The 19,124-nt window shown below is 37.1% G+C and overlaps 1 protein-coding gene across 2 annotated transcripts in view; it reads left to right on the top strand.

The window, feature by feature from the left end:
* Positions 1-19,124, top strand: part of ROCK1 (Rho associated coiled-coil containing protein kinase 1) — an 84,008-nt gene that overhangs the window by 63,257 nt on the left and 1,627 nt on the right. The window contains exons 24-33 of one of the 2 annotated variants that reach the window (XM_063167237.1): positions 828-921; positions 1,304-1,392; positions 1,725-1,913; positions 2,152-2,317; positions 8,683-8,753; positions 12,503-12,591; positions 13,711-13,789; positions 13,907-14,168; positions 14,945-15,152; positions 18,391-18,432. In XM_063167237.1, the coding sequence (XP_063023307.1) occupies positions 828-921; positions 1,304-1,392; positions 1,725-1,913; positions 2,152-2,317; positions 8,683-8,753; positions 12,503-12,591; positions 13,711-13,789; positions 13,907-14,168; positions 14,945-15,152; positions 18,391-18,418 (1,275 nt within the window). In that variant the 3' untranslated portion in view covers positions 18,419-18,432. The remainder of the gene's footprint in view (positions 1-827; positions 922-1,303; positions 1,393-1,724; positions 1,914-2,151; positions 2,318-8,682; positions 8,754-12,502; positions 12,592-13,710; positions 13,790-13,906; positions 14,169-14,944; positions 15,153-18,390; positions 18,433-19,124) is intronic. The other variant, XM_063167245.1, reaches the window with a different exon arrangement.

Below are 19,124 nucleotides of genomic sequence, written 5' to 3'. Positions count from 1 at the left end.
AGTGTTTATTTCATGAATTTGCTTTTTTAAGCTTGAGATTTACAGAATACCACTATTTCTTAAGCAGCATTTAGAAGACTCTGTGGCATCAAAAGAATACCCTCTTGCCAATATATTTTTGGTTTCAAGTTTCTGATAATTTTGTCATACAAAACCTTTATTTCAGAATACAATTATGTCTGGTTTTTCACATGTATTTGTTAAGTGATCCTGGCTGTGGCAGTGAACATGGTCACATATTCAAAGTTGTTGAGGTTTTCCTTTCCAAATTTCTTTTTTTTTGCAAGCTCTGTACATATTTACCTATGTCTGCTTTGTCTTAATCCAAATTTAGTTTTGTTTTTATCCTGATTTACATGATTTATGCAGTAAATTGTATAAATATGCATATTTTCATGATTAGCAGTGAATGCCTTGTATCTACTCTAAATTTAATGCTGGAGTTATAGCATCTGTCAGCTACTTTTTTGTCTGGGTTCATGGTATCAGGCCTCTACTTACTAGTTTTTCCAAAGTACAACAAATTAAAATTGCCACATTCCATAACTGACAATCTAACTCTGCTTAAGTTGATTTTTGTTTCCACATGACAGTGTTGTCAGTTCTGCAGTGATAATTTTTTTTGTCTGGGACCAGGTGCATTTTGAGCTTTCTGGTAAATCAAAACAGCACAAGAATAGTAGCATTTTTTACAAGTTCACATAGGCAGAAGGTGTTCTAAGTAAATGGTTGTTATAGAATTAAGGGTATTTAAAATAATAGTATTATAGATAGTTTTAGAATTTATGTCAAATTCTTTATTCTAAAATGTGTTTCTTTTCATGTAGCTGGAAGAAACTAATAACACTTTAACCAAAGATGTTGATTTAATAACAAAGGAAAATACAGAAATCAGTGAAAAATTTAAGAAACAAGAGGAAGGTATGTCATATTTGGAGTTTTAATTTATCTGTTCTGAAGCATGCCTGAATCTGAAGCATATGTGAAGAAATAGGAAATGGAAGAAGACATTGCTGTTTATCTTCCATATTATTTTGGGCTTGCTGTTGGCTTTAGTATTTCAGCTTTGTGCCTTTCTGATATGTCCTTCTGGTCATTTTCTGTCATTGCAGTAGTGTTAAACTGGTAATTTTTGTCTTTGTAAATTGTATTTTGCTCAAAAAGGGAAGCAACAGGACAACAGAATGGAAAAAAAGATGCACTTACAGAAGTTTAAAAGTTTAAACTTTATAGAAGTTTAAATTAAGTTTAAAAATAATTACCTTGTACTAAAATACCTCAAAATTGAATATTATTTTAACAGATTACAGAATGAAAAAAGAGGAGGAAATCAGTAATATTAGAATGCATTATGAGAAGAGCATAAGCACTGAAAGAACTCTGAAGACACAGGTACAACTTTTTATGCAATTTAATAGCAATTATTACTTTGCATTAACAGAAGTATTTCAGGTTTTTTGCCTTTGTGAGCTAACTTTTTTGTTCCTTTGAAATCAAGCTTATATTCACCATGATGTAGAATATGCATTGTTAAATTTACATTTGAAAGAACAAGTTTTGATGCTGTATACTTTTCAGTATTACTTCAGTTGTGAGTAAGGCCATTTGTGTTGGTGAAGGGATTTTTCTTTTAATCAGATCCTGTAACTAGAGGAACTGAGAAGTTTTTTATGAAACATGCTGCATATGTAATTTTTCTTACTGGTTCTCCTTTTTCTTAACAGGCCGTCAACAAACTGGCTGAGATAATGAATCGGAAAGATTTTAAAATAGACAGAAAGAAAGCTAACATGCAAGATTTGAGAAAGAAGGAGAAGGAAAACCGAAAGCTCCAATTAGAACTTAATCAAGAAAAAGAGAAATTCAATCAGATGGTTGTGAAATACCAAAAAGAGCTTAATGAAATGCAAGCGGTAAAATAATTTAATTTTTTAATCATACTGTGGAATATATATATACGCACACACACACATATATATGCACACACATATATGTGTGTGTGTGTGTACATGTGCATCTATAGGTATATATATATATAGATATATCTATGTATATATATAGACATAGATGTAGATATGAGTTTTGTTTTCAAAATACTTGGCAGCCATGTTTTTGGTAACACAGTAACTATGTGTGTGTGTATAAATACAGCAACTAGCAGAAGAATCTACGTACAGGAATGAGCTCCAGATGCAGCTGGATAGTAAAGAGAGTGACATAGAACAACTACGAAGGAAAATCATGGACCTCCAGCAAGGAATGGATTCTACCAGTGTTGCCAGTCTTCCGACAGATGAAACAGATGGAAATCTTTCAGGTATGAGAAAAGCAGATTTGAACCACTTGGCTGTGTTGCGTACACATAGTTCTGGAAGGTATTGTTTCAAACAATTACTTGTTATTGCTTCTTAAAGTCTTCTGGCTGTCTACTTCTGTATCACATCTCCACTTCCTTTTTTTCTTTGTTTCTTTTTTTTAAATTTCATACCTAGGTTGCTTATATTTAAGATTTAATTTTTTCTCTTATCACAATTCCCACTGTATGGCTTGGTATTAGCATTGTTTATATGCACTTTTGAGGAAGGAGTGTCTTTACATCTCTTGTTTTACAAATACAGTGATTACAATGTGCAGTATTTGGTGAATAGAAGACAGGGCCGACACTTCTACAACATCATGGTTATATTTTATATCTTGAATGCAAAATTGTCTTGATCTTATCTCTTCTTATTCAGTCATGTAGCACCTCTGTGACAACTGGCAGTAATTGCTGTTGTGAAAAATAATTGGAGGAATTTCCATAATAAATTTATGGTTGTATGATACTCTGGTTTAGCAGTTGAAAATAAGAACATGCAATACAGCATAGCCAGCCATTTCCATGTATCAGTACCAGGCACTGTACTTTGAGACCCACTGTTAGACTGGTTAGTTATTTACCTCTCCCCTTCCCCAGAGTTTGAAAAGTATAATCAGTTAGTACTTCCACATGATCCACTTCTGTGTCTCTCAATACAGGAAAAAAATTTAGTGTAATTAGGTGTGCTTGACAATTTCTGCACATCATAGCTAGGTATATCTTTTTTCTATATGCTTAAGTAATTTTTAGAATTCATTGTGAAGTTTTTAATATAATTTTGATAAGTCTTAATTTCATTGTAGAAAAATATTTTTAGACATACAAAACCAGAATACTATTTTGGGTATTTTATGACTTCAGTGGATGAGTAGTTAGATAAAAGTACATAGAATAATTTTAGTTGTGTCTTTTCCTGTTAATGCACTTCATGCTGCTCAATTGCCACATTCTAGAGTTTTTCCAGGAGTCTTAGAGTGATTGAAATTTCAGGTAGGTTATCAGTCTTAGTACATCTTTTGATGTAGTTACTCCTTTCTGTGTCTATTTATGTTTCCTATCTTCCCCTAGTTATTTTTAGATTTTTATTTTTAGTTAATACTGTAATGAATTTCATTTTAGAATAGATTTTTGTTCTGATAACAGTATAGTCTTTTTCTCTGCAACTTCCATTTTGTTCAAGAAGCCTTTGCATTCTGGTGTTTGCTCTGGTAAATTGTCATCTTGTAAAGATTTTGTCTTTTGACAGCATCTTCAAGGCAAACTCCTATTGGAAATTCTTTGAATTTTTAGATTGGTTAAGGAACATTTTTTTTCTTAGCTGTCACCTGCTAGAAATTGCTTCTGGTATTTCTGAAGTATTAGTATTTCTCAGGAATTTTTCTCATAGATTCTCATTTTCAGTGTATTCCATTTAACAGGGATAAAAAGGAAATCAGAGGGATTTTGCTTATTAAAGTGGATTTTTTTCTCCCCTCAAATTACAAATTGGAATCCACCCTTATTGTTTTTAAGTGTCTTGTAATTGAAGAAGATTGTGGCTCATAATTTTAGTAGAAAATTTCTGAACTCTCTTCAATTGAGATCTTTAGGGTTTTTTCCTACAGCAAAACAGACCAGATTTATTCTAGTCAAAAGAGTAGTTTTGAACTTCCTCACTTCCCTTCTCAGCCATTTTCATTTGATGGCTGTTGTGTATTACATGGAAAACATAAATGCTTCCATCTGGCTGTAGATACCTTCCCTGTTTTTTTCTTGAGGGCAGTAGTGTGTCAGTATGACCCTATTGTGTCCCAGACCTTGGATGGACTGTAGGAAAAAGCTCTTTCTTTGTCTGCCTCAATAAGGAGGGTTATTTTCAGTTTTACCTTGGGAGATGTGTGCAGTCAGGCTTTTGGCTGCATAATCCATTGCTTCCATTTTGGGGCAGAAATTTCAGTCTGTACAAGATCTTTTCAAGTCAGCTGGTAATTCCCATTGTTAATTAGAACATGGCAGTTCTGGTGTTCTTGGGTGAGGTGTCTACTTGTTAGCCCTCAACTATTTCTTTTTTGCCAGCTTTTCAATTCTCTTCTCTTTTTTGCCCTTTTTTCTACACATGCCTCTGATTTTTACTACAGTTGTCCTGCTGGTTTGATAAAGGTAGGACCTCTAATACATATTATTAGGACTTATCTAGATTTAGATCATGTCCCTACATGCTGCTTTGTTTTTGTTTTTGTTTTGTTTGACTGAGTTTCTGGGTTGATCGGGATCTGAATAAGAAGCAGTTTGGTAATTAAAGGAGATTAAGTGACATTAGTGTAGTCAAATTTCACACACTTGTCAAAGAGCTAAGCAGAGGGTGAAAAACCAGTGCAGGAGCATTGTAAAGATGACAAAGAACCCAGCCAGACTTCAGAATAGAAATAACCCATGCCACAGAAAGAGGAAATTATCCAGCACATAGGTTTTTTCCTGCCAACCAGGTAATTAGTGTACAAACCAGAAGGTGACACATTACAGCATCTCATTTGCTGCAGTTTTGTTGTGTGATGTTGATTGTCTTCAACTGTGTGCCAAGTTCCCATCACTCCCACAACCCAAACATGGCCATTCCTTCAGAGCACCTTGAATAGCATCTTGTTTTTAAGGGCTGGATGGGATGAGTGGTCAATAGCTGGTGCACCAGTTCTAAAGCCAAAGACCCTATTAAAAATTTTTTTAGCATATAAATGGTTGAATTCTATAATAAGTAGTTATAGTATGATTTATTCATTTCCCTGTCAAAATAAAAACATCACCAGGGGGAAAAAAAAAGATACAAAATAATAGAAGCATGTATAAAAGAATGATTCCATGGTCATGATTCTGGCAATGGGCAGTTTTTGGTTTAATTGAGAAAAATTTTTATATTTAAAAAATTAAAAAAAAAATCTCTATTTAGAAATAGACACAGAGAAATCACATGATAACACACTTTACAGCTGCATTTCTCTGGGAGCTGTTTTCTGTCTGCCATTGGCTTAAATATTCCCTCAAATTTTGGTAGCTGCTAGGACAACTTATACTCTCCCAAGGTGGGGATTGGCCCCTTTACACAATCCAGGCTATTCTCAGGCTCTTGCTCACTTACATGGGAAAGATTATGTGGATGAAATTTTTTCCTTGTATTCAGTTCTAGGCATGTTTTGTAACTCTCACTTCTGATTATTGATTCAGATAGCAGCTCATATCTCAGTTGGTGTCCCCAGTGTTAACAGAGTCCTTGCTGAAACAACTGAGGTATTTGCTTTTAAATTATGCCTTTGGAATGACTCTTCCTCCTGGCTGGATTTAGGGAGTCTTTATACTTGCATGATTGTAAACAAAATTCTTTTTTGCCAAGACAGAACACAGTCAGGAACATGAGGGTTTTTTCTCGTAATTGTTACAGGGCACTTAACCTGTTGTGAATTGCTCCTTTTCATCTGATTGGCAAGATCATTTAAGCAATTAAGCTGCCCTACAGGTTTAGCTGCAGCACATATTTTACAGCATATGTTGTTATGTTTTGCACAAAGATAAGGTGAAATAATAAATGTGTGGGGCACTTAAGCGGCAGTTTTATTGGACTCAGATAAGACTTCCTGAAGCAGCCTGAATAAACCTGAATAAACCCCAAAGAGAGATCCAGTCAGAAATCCTTGGTGCAATCCACATGAAATTGTAGTAGGACAATCTGCAAAAGGAAGAATCCAAATTGGAAGAATGGAAAGAATTAGCAAGTTTTTGGTTGCTGTGGAAGACTCTTAGGAGTAGGAATTCTTGAGCATTGGAAAGAGATGCTCTGCTGTTCCTGAAAGCACCCACATTACTTAGCTCCATAAGTCTCATAAACACGTACAGTCATGGTTGTCTTGTGTGATTTTATTGAAGTCTTACTGTTAACACTGCTATCATACTGAATCCCTATGAATCCTGGTAGTCTGGATACTAGCCATGAAGATGTTTGGAATAGAAATCTAAATTTAAAATACATACAGAGATAACTATATGATCTGTAGCCTTTATGGAATTCTTTCTTCATATCCTATTCAGATATTTTTAAGGCCTATCTTAGACTTTCTAGATTGCAAATATGAGGTATCAATTCTGGTGTTTTTTCCAAAATACAGAGGAGTTGTCAGGCAATAGTTTCGAGCCTATTTTTAAAGACAGGAATGGAAGATTCTTTTTTAAAGTCTAGATAGCCCATATTTTCTTAATTACTTAATCAGAACACTCATAAATATTAGTCTTCCAGATCAAATATTTGTGAAATGGCCAGATGAGCATTTGCAGTTATGCTAAGTCTGTCAAGAGAAATGAAAATGCACTATAAATATTACTTGAGAGGAACCTTTGTGGTGAGGTTGGAATGAAGGAGCTCATCTATCCTTTCAAGAGTACATTTGGTTCCAGACAAATTTTAGCTTTGTTGAAAAGATGGTCAGAAACTGTTACTTTCAACTGCAAGATGTTATTCACAGCTCAGAAATTGTCTCTTATTAAAATAGAATTTGCTCCCTAAAATAGATTTGTTGTAGACAGAAAAGAATGTTGACAGATTCATTTGAAATACCTCATTTACTTCCTACTTCTTTTGAAATTGTTTTCAGAACATGCTGAAGCAGAAGGAAACCTAGAAAAACGTACACTGTCCCTATAAGCATCTTTTAAAATTCATCATCATTGGATCTTTTCAGATTTTCATATGCCACAATTTCAACAGAAGCTTTCTTTTCTTTTTTTAACAAGTCATCCTTCCTATATTCCTTTTGAATTACACTTTTCCATACTTTGTTTTTTATTAGCAATTCATCACTTTGTTTTGCAATGAAAACCTGAGTTCTAGGATGTTTCTATAATTTCTAAAAATGGAAGAATCTTCTCTTAACGTAAAACTTAATCAAAGTATTCAAATCAAGGTAAACATATCTGTGAGGCCTGTAGACATGAAGGAAATAGGTTTTCTGTTCCAAAGCTGCTGAATATCAGTAACTGGGGATAGCAGAGGAGGTAGGCTTGGGGGTGTGGGGCCCCTTACCCCCTAGTCCCCACAGTTCTTATGCAGATGTGAGAAGGCAGAGAGGTACAAATTTCCTTCATTTTTCTGGGAAGTTTTCTTACAGGAATGAGTTCTGCTAACATGCTTTTCTTCCAGTTGATCTCAGTAGTTCAGTGTCCCTCCAGTATTTTGAAGCTATTCTCTGTGGAGAAATGATGGGAAATGATTCCATATGCCTAAGTGTAGTCCATTTCTAAATATTGCCTGCTGTAAGGTAATGTGGGAAGGATTTTTACATGCATCATTATAATGCCTTGCTAGGCTGTCAGACCCATTGTAATTCTGTATAGCTAAGCATATGGACAGTAACTTTCCTACATTTGAATGCATTTCAGAACTTGCTGGGTTACACCTCACAAAGAGTAATTCCAGAAGGACAGAAGGAACCAGTAGCTCCTCAGGACATAAATAGTTGTGGAGAATGTTTTAGAAAATTTTAACTTAAAGTTTTTGAAGTTTTCAGTGCTACTATAACCTTGCTTCATAATTTTAAATTTTAGAAGCCACTCTCAGTTAGCTGGAAGGGCTTTCTAAATCAACAGTCCACATTAGGCAGAATGCTACTTTTTCTGTGGCCCTTTTTTGTATCACGCTAAATTATTTCAGTAATTTAATGGTGGGAAAATAAGGTATTACATTTCTCTTTGGATATTTTTTCACTGAAATTTTGAGTAAAACACTTGTCTCTTATTCTTTATATCTAGTTGATTCTTCCTGCATTCCTTATTTAATTATCTCCTATGCTTATCTTCTGTGAGTAATGGGACACCCATGTAGCTTTGCTTGCTCTTGTGCTGTCTCTCCTTTTTTTGTTTCCTGTGGAAAATGTGGATCTGATTTATTTTACTTCCTGCATCTTCCTGCTGAGTATTTTCATACAGCCCCTCTGAATGTTAAATCATGTTTACATTGAAAATCTCCTAATTTAAACTGTAATATATTTTCAAAGCAAAGTCTTTCCTGCCTGGCTCTTTGCAAACTATTTACATACAGTGTTAGATGTTGGCATCAAGGAAAACAGCTTTACTTTTATTGTGCAGTAACTGTGTAATCAGATGTTGGCTTGTGATGAAGCATGAATTAAATGCTTATATCTTCATTTTATTTAGCTGTGCTTTTTATTCTGCATTGCTGAATAGGTAATTGCCCATTACTACATGTAGTACATCTTCCTTTCTAGTGGTAGTTTGCTTTTGTGCTATTCTGCTTTATTATTATAAATACACAAAATTATTAAATATGCATTTTTTAAAACCAGAATCAAGACTTGAAGGTTGGCTTTCAGTACCAAACAAAGGAAATATAAGGCGGCATGGCTGGAAGAAACAGGTACAGATGCCTTTTTTTCTTTCTTCCTCAGTTTCCGTGGAAAAGCTTCTAGGCATGTGGTGAATTGGTTTTACAACTTGTATTTAAGAAACAAACAAAATAATTAAGAGTAATTCAGTGTATGTACATTATTGAAGAAAAAAAACCCCAAGAAAATTCAAGTTCAGTATGAAACCTTTATTAATGACATTGTGCAAATTTGCAAGAGGGGAGGAAATGCTTTACAATGAGCATCTTGGAACCATTAAAAATCACGTTTCTTCTTTGAGTAAGCATCTTTATAATTCTGTTACTGAAAAAGAATCTCTTTTTGCAACTTGGCAGCACAGAGTAGGGAATACCGCACTTAAATGTTCTGAAGGTCATGGAAGAGTGCATCACACTCTGACTTGCTACATATGATTTCCAAGGATGTTTCTGTCTCCCTTACCTTTAAAATGATAGGTTTCTCTTAAAAATAATTGATTTACTGTCAGAAATGGGATCTCTGTGACAGAATTCCCACGCCAAGTAAAGCAATCTTGTTGTGCCTCTGCAAAGGTTATGATCTGTTTCTTGAAACATCCAATATTCAAACTGAGGTACTTAGAACCATTTTCTGATTATCTTTTCTGGCTTTTCAGTTCCACCCCTTTTATCATCTTTTAGAACAACTAAATACAAAAGTGAACATGGTCTCTAGAATTTTTTTCAATTTTAAAAGCTAATTGTATTAAACAGTTTCTTTTCCTTCATCTTTATATTCAAAGACTGCTACTGGGAACTACTGAGTTATTAATCACACTTTTGAAGTAACTTCCTAATTCTTGTTGAAAGGTATTTCTTAAGTGCTTCTATTTATATTCACATTCTACAACAGCCGGAAATGATTCCCATAAAATTTAAAGGAGAAGGGATTCATTCCTGTCAGAGAAGCACTTGAGGGTTTGTGTTGAGTCTTTAGCTGCTGTGCTCCTTCTTTGAAGTACTGCTATTTTCAGTGGGCTTCCATGGCCTTCTTTATACACTCCAAGTGTTGGAGTTCCAGACCTGCCTATTTTTACATCAATATCAGACCTTGGTGATTTGTCTGCAAGTTAAAACCACCGCCTATTCTGGCTTGCTGGGAGTGAGTGATAAGTTCTGCCCTATTTCAACTAATGGCCAGTCCCCTTTCCCCCACCCCTTTGAGTAAGGGAGAAACAAAAGCAGAATTTATGGCTTAACAGTTTACTAAAAGCAAAAAGCAGGACTAAGACAAGCACAATAAAACCAGCAATATTAATAGCAAAAGTATACAGAAAGAGATGGTGCTTTACCCACAAAAAAGGTGTTCACCACCAGGAGCAAAACCAAATAGCAGATGTTCCTGTAGATCTGTTTGATTGCTAGGGCTGCTTGAATCCTCTTGTTATAGAATTGATGATGCCTGGCACAAATCAGGTAGCTTTGTTCTGTTCTGGATTATATAAAATACTGTGTCATTTTTCTGTCAGGATGCTTCTAAGTACCCTTTTGTGGTTGTTTTGTAAAAATGGAGATTATTTTTGCATTCTCTGACAAATGAAATTCTAAACTGCTGATAAATGCAGCTTCTCCAGTGAAAGACTATCAGAATTTCTTCAGGCATGCCCAGTATAGGCATATTTACTTGCCTCAAGATATTTTAGGCAGTTAATCCATTCCTTTCCAACACTTCCCTAGTTTGAATGTGCTCACACTTTGGAGGAATTTGAGCTGCAGAGGGATGGCTCAGTCATGAAATAAATTGTACTGATAAGGTTCCTTAACTAGCTGAGGCTCATATCAGTGAGTCAGAGTAGTGAGGGACTGTGTTCACTCAGATGTGCTTCTGTTGCCTGAACTGAACTGCACTTGTTTCAGCTGCTGTTGTAGCTGAAACAAGCTGGCAGGTGGTCAGCCTCCTCAGGTGCTTCTCTTCCTAATTCTCCCGCCGGTTCAGTTTTGTGAAAGTGAGAGGTATATGCAACCTCAAATATAGGCACGCCCAGATTAAATTAAAGGAAAAGCAAAATCATATTATGAGTGTAATTGGATTGATGCCTGAGTTGTTACAACTTGAGCTGCTGCATTTCTGTCTCAAATGTCAGTAATACTAATGGTTTTGCCCAGTGCCCTCTGACTTATTTAGCTTAAGTTAGAAGGGGGTGAGTGTGGAAAACTTACTTGAGAAAAAACATTTGTTACTCCTAAAGCTAGCACTGAAATTGATTACCCTTATTTTTATCTGGAGCTTCATTTCATCCCCAGTGAAGGTGATAAAATATCCTTCAAAAACCATTGTAGAACAGAACTACTGTCAGAATATTTTTTTATATGTTCACAACAGGATATTGATGCTGTTGTACATAACTTTTTTTTGTGAGGTTAAGTTGTTCTTTCACCAAGGCTTATCTATAGTGTGATAATTGAATTCCTTTACAGCCAGAATTTGCATTTGTGATAGTTGTCATCTGAAGGGCTTGCTCTGATCTCTGAAAGGTGAAGTGCACACTTCAAAGATGAAAAAGGCATTAGTTTTCTATTGGAGTGGATAAAGGAATTGAAGTACAATCTTTTTCTTCAATGGGAAAAATCACAAGAGGTTCACACTCAGTGCTTACAGAAGCTGATCAGGCTTTCTATTAAGTAATTGTGACAAAATGCCCTTTCATGGCTTTTTTTAGATGCATTTCAGTAGTTGAGATTTACAACTGTATCTCACACCTTGCACAGCACATTTTAAAAATGCTGTTGTATAAACTTAAGGTGACTTTCATACTCAGGTTTTGAGGTCAGCTTCAATGCTGTGTACAATGAGGTTGAAACCTCCCTTTGTAGAAGGAGTAGACATTTATTCAAATGATCAGTATCTGCATTGTGCAGAAACCCATCCAGTTACCTGCCAGTACTTGGACTCGAGATGAACTAGTGGTGCATTCACTCTCATGCTTTTCTGTTTTCTGGGTTATATTATACGTGAACCTGGAGATCAGTGTAGACAGAGCTGCCAGTTTCTTTCCTTTTAATCCTTAGTATCTTATATCTTACAGTTCCTTCTAAAACATTTGAAACTACAGGGGAGGGAGCAGCCACAGCTGTCACTGAGCTTATGCTTGTGGACAGTTCCAGCAAAGATCTTAGACTAGCAACCCCCAGTGAAGAGCAGCAGGCAGTGAATTCCAGACTTGAACTTACTGGGACGGGCTTAGGTTAGAGGTGCTTGTTCTTCACTATCTTAGTGTATTTATGAGTACCAGACCTCTGTTTCTGCTGATTCATTTGGGCTCTTTATTTTACCAGTCCATTACATTGGGAGTGTAGGAAATAGCAGGAGCCATGGGACTCTGTTTTAGCCTACCAGCAGTTTGGTGTGAAGTAGCAGTGAGTCCTGCAGGTCTGTAGAACTAGAGAAGTTTTTGACAACATTATCAATAAGTGATAGCTTTTACTTTGTGTCACACTCAGTGTTACAGTAAATTTCCTAGTGACCTGCCAGTGGCAACTGAAATTTGTGAGTTTGTGTACAGATGGACCTGCAGAGTCATCACAAGCATTTTAGAGTGATCCAGGGACAATGCAGTCACTGCAGCTGTAGCACTGCACAGCTGTCTGTAGTCTAGCTGCCTTCAGGGTGATTTGAATATCTCCTGATGTTAATTTGAAACCTTTCATTTACTCTGGCTTTTTATGTGCATGTGGGAGTATATTAGGATAAATTATTGCTTTTTAAAATGTAATTTCAGCTGTTTTACCCTTTCTTTCCACAGTATGTGGTGGTGAGCAGTAAAAAGATACTGTTCTACAATGATGAAAAGGACAAGGACCAGTCTAATCCATCTATGGTACTAGATATAGAGTAAGTAAAGTCATTGTTAGTTTTGGATTCAAATTGACAAAAGAGTGTTGTGTGTGAAATAGCAGATAGCAAATCTAGAAGCTTGAAATAAAAATACCATAAATAATTTTTAATTTCCCATACTAGTTGGAAAATGTCTATCTGTATTTTAGTGTACCATTAACAGAACTTTGACAGTACTTGCTCTTTGTCCTATGATTGCTATAAGTTAGAGAAAAAGAGAAAGAATCATTGCTGTTCTAGTCCAAAGCATTTCTAATTTTTCCAGCTGTTTTCTGTTTGAAGTGGTAAAATATATTAATTGTGATTCCCTTACATTGGTTATACATGAGGAAAATGGTATCAAATATCACTGAAGCCCCTCACTGGTACATGACTGTGATGTTTGAACAGCTGATTGACATTATGGGATCTTACAGAATAGTAATTGAAAAAAGGTTTTAGAATTCATGAATAGATGTATCAAGGACTACATTGGTCTGGAAGGACTCTCAAACTCAGGAAGTGCTTCAGCTGCCAATTGCTCATAACCAGGAAAAGAGTTATTTTTTCTTAGAACTGTTTCGTACTCTGTTTTCATAAACATCTGCTACAGCCACTGTTGAAAACAGGATCTTGGGAGAGGTGGATTTAGAGTCTTGACTCACATGATGTTTGTTACAATTTAAATAGTTTTTTCAACAGCTGGTGCCCCAGATTTCCTTTTGTGGTGTTTTGGCATAGATTGTTCATCAGTGTGATTTAGTAAAAAACTACAAGATAGTATTCTACTTAATATGGTTACTTTCATCCAGGTTTTCACAAATTTTTTCTAGCAATAATGTTAGACTTCCTAGTGTTTTGAGGTAGTATTTGAATGCCTTTATCTTAAGTAAATTTACCATGATGGATCTTGAATCCATTCTAAGATAACCCTCTTTCCATGCTGTGAATTATTTTGGTCTTATGTGGGTAGACAAAATCTGTATGGTTTATGAATTAGTTCCCAAAATCATATTGCAGTGTTGAAGTAGGTCGTGTTGCTTGCATAATTTCTGAGAACTTCAGAGCAGTTTGATAATTGTTCTGAACGATACATAACTTTTTAGCATTTTCTGATTCATGTTTCTTCTAATCTAGTAAGCTGTTTCATGTCCGGCCTGTAACTCAAGGAGATGTATATAGAGCTGAAACTGAAGAAATTCCTAAAATATTCCAGGTAAAAAGATATAGATTCTCCTGTCTATTTAACTCTCTTGAAAAAGTGGTGGTTTCTTTGAAGAGGATATGAAAGTACTTAGTGCTTCAACAGTAACACAGCAGCGTTCTTTTTCAGATTCTCTATGCTAATGAGGGGGAATGCAGGAAGGATTTGGAGGTAGAACCAGTACAGCCGGCAGAGAAGACAAATTTTCTAAATCACAAAGGCCATGAATTTATTCCCACGTTATACCACTTTCCAGCCAACTGTGAGGCCTGTGCCAAACCTCTCTGGCATGTCTTTAAACCCCCTGCTGCCCTAGAATGTCGAAGATGCCATGTGAAGTGCCACAGAGACCACTTGGATAAAAAGGAGGAATTAATTGCACCATGCAAAGGTATACTCATGGTTTTTTTCTGTTCTGTATTCTCCATGTGGTTAAGCCAAACCTGCTGAACTACTGGAGGTGAATAAAAGCACTTCAGTTTAAAATTAAACTTAAAACTGAAGTGATTTTAGATGTGGAAGTTAAAGCAATAGGCTGTTGCAGTGTTTATGAACAGGCAGCTGTGGCAAACCTTTGTAGGGAGGTCTGTGGTGTAGGTGATGGAGCTCTGCTGAGGGCCCTGAGAGCACAAGGTTCCCTAGAGGTTTGTTCCCAAGTACTGGGCAGCTCCTTGGTGCCCTCACCATTTCCTCTGCACTTATACCTGACCCATACTAGGGACAATTGCAGTGGCTGTATCAGCAAGCTCTGCTGAGCTGCTGAGATCTTGCAGAGTGGTTCTTCAGCCACCTCACAGATTGGAGGAAAAGTTTCTCCTCTGTGCTGCTGTGAAGTGGAGCATTCAGGGTATGTACTCTGGAACTTGGCCACAAGGCACTCACATAACTTCCTAGCTTATTAAAATTCTAATTAGTGTAAGTTTCTCATTTCTCCAATGCTCATGTTAGACTCAAGAATCTTAATGCAGAATGACAAATCGTGAAAAACATTATATTCATAATCCTCCCTACTGTTTGCTGTCTTCCAAAAATATATAAACAAATGCAATACAAGAATGTATATAGGTTCCATTGTTCCTTCCAGTGGCACAGTTGGTGTGTCATAACTCTTACTTTGAAAAGGAGCCTGGGTTTTCACTGAATCATCTTCCTCCTTCTTCCTTGTAGTGAGTTATGATGTAACTTCAGCAAGAGATATGCTCTTGTTGGCATCCTGTCAGGATGAACAGAAGAAGTGGGTGACACATTTAGTAAAGAAGATCCCTAAGACACCACCATCTACTTTTGTTCGTGCTTCTCCTAGAACTTTGTCTACAAGATCCTCAGCAAACCAGTCATTCCGAAAAGCTGTTAAAAATACTTCTGGAAAAACGAGGTGAGAAATAAGCTACAAAAACTACAGAACTTCTTGGCTAAAACCCCCTCCGTTTATAAGTCCTACTTGTGAAATAATTCCATAGTTATGGCTGTTGAAGTGCTGATACTTAGCTCAAATTCCAAAGGAAGGAGCAGAATTTTCCTGTTATTATGGCAAATTTATCAGCTCTTCACATTTGGAAAGGTACCTCCCAATGCTTGGGAGGGAGCTGCTTTCATTTTTATTCCTGTGTGAAGGCAAGGCTCAGTGGATATGTCAGTAATGGCATTTAGCAGCAAGGGTGATCCACAGTCATCCCATCCATGGATTGACTCAGAGCTTGTCTACGCTAGAAGTCTTCTGCAAAAGGGGCTGAAATGAGAAATTTACAGATTCTGTCTGTTGTTAGGCCAATTCTTTTGTTGTGAGGCCAGTTAAGTATTAATTCTGTTCTTCCGGCCTGCTAACTCATTCCAAGTTATCTTCTGTCCCAGCAGTTGTTTTTGTAAACTATTTGTTACCCTATGCATAATGGACATTTTACATCCTGTCCATTAACCAGGACATGATGTAAAATACACTTTTTTAATGCTTAGGTTGCTGTAATCTGATTTTAACCTTTATTAGCTTCCTGATACAGTATATGTGTTGTTTTCTCCTCAAATAACTGAATGAATTGACAGTATGGAGTAGAAACTAGTGTCTCAGTAAGGAAAGAGTCTTCCCAGATTGGCAGGGCTACCAAACATTCCTGGCAATAAATGCAATGGAAGCAGACCTTTATTATATGTTAGACCCCATGTCTCCTTACATTATTGTATAAGGAGACATGGGGTATATTATGAAACATCCTCCTTGAAGGGAACAGACGAGGAAAAAATATGAAAGACAAAAGGGGCATTGATTTTCTTGTTCCCAAGACTTCCATCCTAAAACATAAGTGATGATAGAATGGTTTGGGTGGGAAGGGACCTTAAGGATCATCTAGTTCCACCCACTCTGCCAGGGTGGATCAGGTTGCTCAGGGCCCCATCCAGCCAGGCCTTGAACACTCCCAGGGATTATAGTTTTGAGATCATAATATATTCAGTGAAGCCCTTCAAGATAATCCCATACTTCTTTATTTCACATTTAGATGTTTAGAGTTGTACACTTTTTCTTCCAAAAACTCTTAAAATTGATTCTGAGTATGCTCTCCATTTATCCTTGAGAGGTCCTCTGGTAGCTGTAATAACCAGCTTTCATGCATGTTCTTATGTGAGAAAAATCCATTTTCTTAAATCAGTTAATTGATTCTTTTTCACTCTCTCTTAATAGAAGCCCTGATTTGGAGTTACCTTTAGCAAGGATAAGTGTGCAGCAAATCTGTTATAGAAGGAAGAGATTGGGATATTTGAAAGTTTACAGTAACTGTTAAAGGAATGGGTATGTTTGGGGACATCAGTTACCCAGACTATTGCTGTTATTAATCCTGTTGGCATTGTCCTGTTGAGAGTGTTACAGAATCACAGAAATGCACAACTAGCGAGTGGAACTTCTTTAAAAAATGAGAAACACCATTATTAAAGCTCTGTTTTTAAGATCCTAAAGATGCAATGAGTCTAATAGCTCTCCAGCACCAGAAGGAGGACAGCTGCACATTCCTGAGCTTTATCTTGTGTCAGTTCATGCTTCACAGATTACCACAGTGAGCTGATCTATTATTCAGCAGAAAATTAATCCAGGAATGTTTTGCCTAAAGGAAAGCCAAAAAACCCAGAGCATGACAACAAATACAATCCAACCCTAACTCCACAAAAGAAAAGCTTGTGATTTTCTGTTGGGTTCAGAAGTTACAGAGGTTTGGGGCAGAACCTCAAGAACAAAAGGAGGAAGGATGATGGTGATGGTCTTGCACAAGTGGATGTCAGGTCAGATCAGCTGTTCCAAATACTGCAGCCTTGCGTTTTTCCCAGCTGCCCTGGTGTACAACCTCTGCTCACACCTTTCTCCATCACCCAAGGAGATCTTCCAAGTTCTTAGGAAGAAATAAAGCTCTTAGGTTTTCAGAAGTTAATACCTGCATGATGTCTTACTTCTTTAGCTCCTTGAATTTATCTGACAAGCTGTGACATGGATCAAACAGTTAACATTTACATGACTCTTCTAGACTGACCCCAAATCCATCAGTGAACTTGATAACATAACTGATATCTTCCTTCTTGATGATATCAAATACTGACAGTGCTTCTAGAACATGTAATTAATTACAAGAAACTCTGTTTTAATGCTGCATATTGTGGTCGCTGATTGTGGAGAAAGAGTCCTATTGAGCATAAGCCATTTAGAGAGGCACAGCACTTGAGCAGCAGGGGTGCTGGGTGTGTGTGTGCTCCTGCCTGTCGTGGTGCCTGGAGATGTCTGCAGGAGGCATGTGGGGCCCTTGGAGGGGCTCCCTGGGTGTCTTTGTGACACTCTGTCCCCATCTGACAGCTGGCACTGGGTTGACTGGAGTGCAGTGGGGCCTGCATGGCACCTGCAGAGCAATGAGAGCCGACAATGAAAAGATTCAGAGTTCCACTGAGCAAAGAAGCATTAGAAAAAGGCCAGGCTGGAGCTCTTCATTCTGGCAGCTACACTGTGGACATTTTTGTAGTTTCCTCAGACAAATTTTTTGTGAGTTGTATCTGTAAACTAGACAAGTACTGCTCTGATGGACTGTGCCCAGCCTGTGCCCTGATACCACTTCATATTCTGTCCTGTGTGTTTAAAAAGAAGAGGTGATGGATTTATTTTAGGAAAATTCCCTTCTAATTTGACAGCCTGTTGCTACTTAAAGGGGGGGATTTTCCCTCTTTGTCCTCTTTTCCTTCTTTTCTGTCCTTGGATCCTAGATAAGTGTTCGAAATGATCCATTTTGGACCCTTCCATGAAAGTACACAAATCAGTTTCCTGACTGTCAAAAAAATGTAGACTAACTGTGCCAAGCTAGTGAGTAGATCAGTGCACTGAGAAGTGCAGGGATGGCCAAAGCTGAGGACAGGTAAGTTGGAGGATGCTCTGCTGGGGTCAGGGATAAAGCAGAGGAACACCAGGCTTTTTTCCTCTCAGGAGGCAGTCAGTTATTGGATCAGCCTCTATGGACTCATGCATCCTGCAGTTCTCCTCCTCCCTCACCACTTTACCTAGGTGTGGGAATAAGAGAAGCAGCAATGATTTTTTATGGGATATACATATCTGGCTTTTACTGAGTATCTGAAAATTGTTCTCTTGTCAGACAGTATAGCAGAACTTGCCCTCGGTGATGGAGTCCTACCATGTAAGCAGGCATTAACTGTTTTGTTGAATGGATACAGACTTCAACACATGCTTGAAGACCTTTCAATACATTTCATCCAGGGTCTGACCCACCTTTCTTTGCAGTCAGTAGGCAGTGCTTCCTTGACTTCATGGAGAGGTGTCTCAGACCCATTGAAAGGAGCTTTGCATATAAAAGTTCATCCTAAGTTCTATTCTGCATTTTAAGAACTTATCACTAATGACAATGAATCAGAACTTCATGATGAACTTGCTGGCATTTGCAGTACTGCTTCGAGATCAGAACCTACACTTTATAGCTTCCAGTCTGCTGATTTATTCACATTGTATTAGCACAGCTGAGATCTTTTGTTTTAATACAGTTGGACTTGGGCACTTGGTCAAGTTAATGCATGTTTGAAGAGGAAAACAACCAGCCAGCAAAATGTCTGTGCATCAGATGAGCTCTGCAACTGCATGTGCGTGCTCTTAGCCTAGAGAGCCTTTTCTTGTCCTGCAAGTGTAAGAGGGTCACCTTGCATTTGCCATGAATACACCCATGATTGTTGACTCTTAATTGCTTACTTGTAAAGCTGCAGTAATGCTATCATCTGTTTGATCTCTGTGTTTGCTTAATGTTGTTTGAAACTGAGAACAGTTTGTGGAAGATGATGTAGGTATGATTTTAGTATTGTACCTTGTCAGTTGAAAAAG

Source organism: Melospiza melodia, chromosome 1 (genome assembly GCF_035770615.1).
Source record: "Melospiza melodia melodia isolate bMelMel2 chromosome 1, bMelMel2.pri, whole genome shotgun sequence".
In the NCBI taxonomy this organism is placed as follows: domain Eukaryota; kingdom Metazoa; phylum Chordata; class Aves; order Passeriformes; family Passerellidae; genus Melospiza; species Melospiza melodia.
The sequence above is the reverse complement of the archived record's forward strand: the minus strand, read 5'-3'. Positions and strand labels throughout refer to the sequence as shown.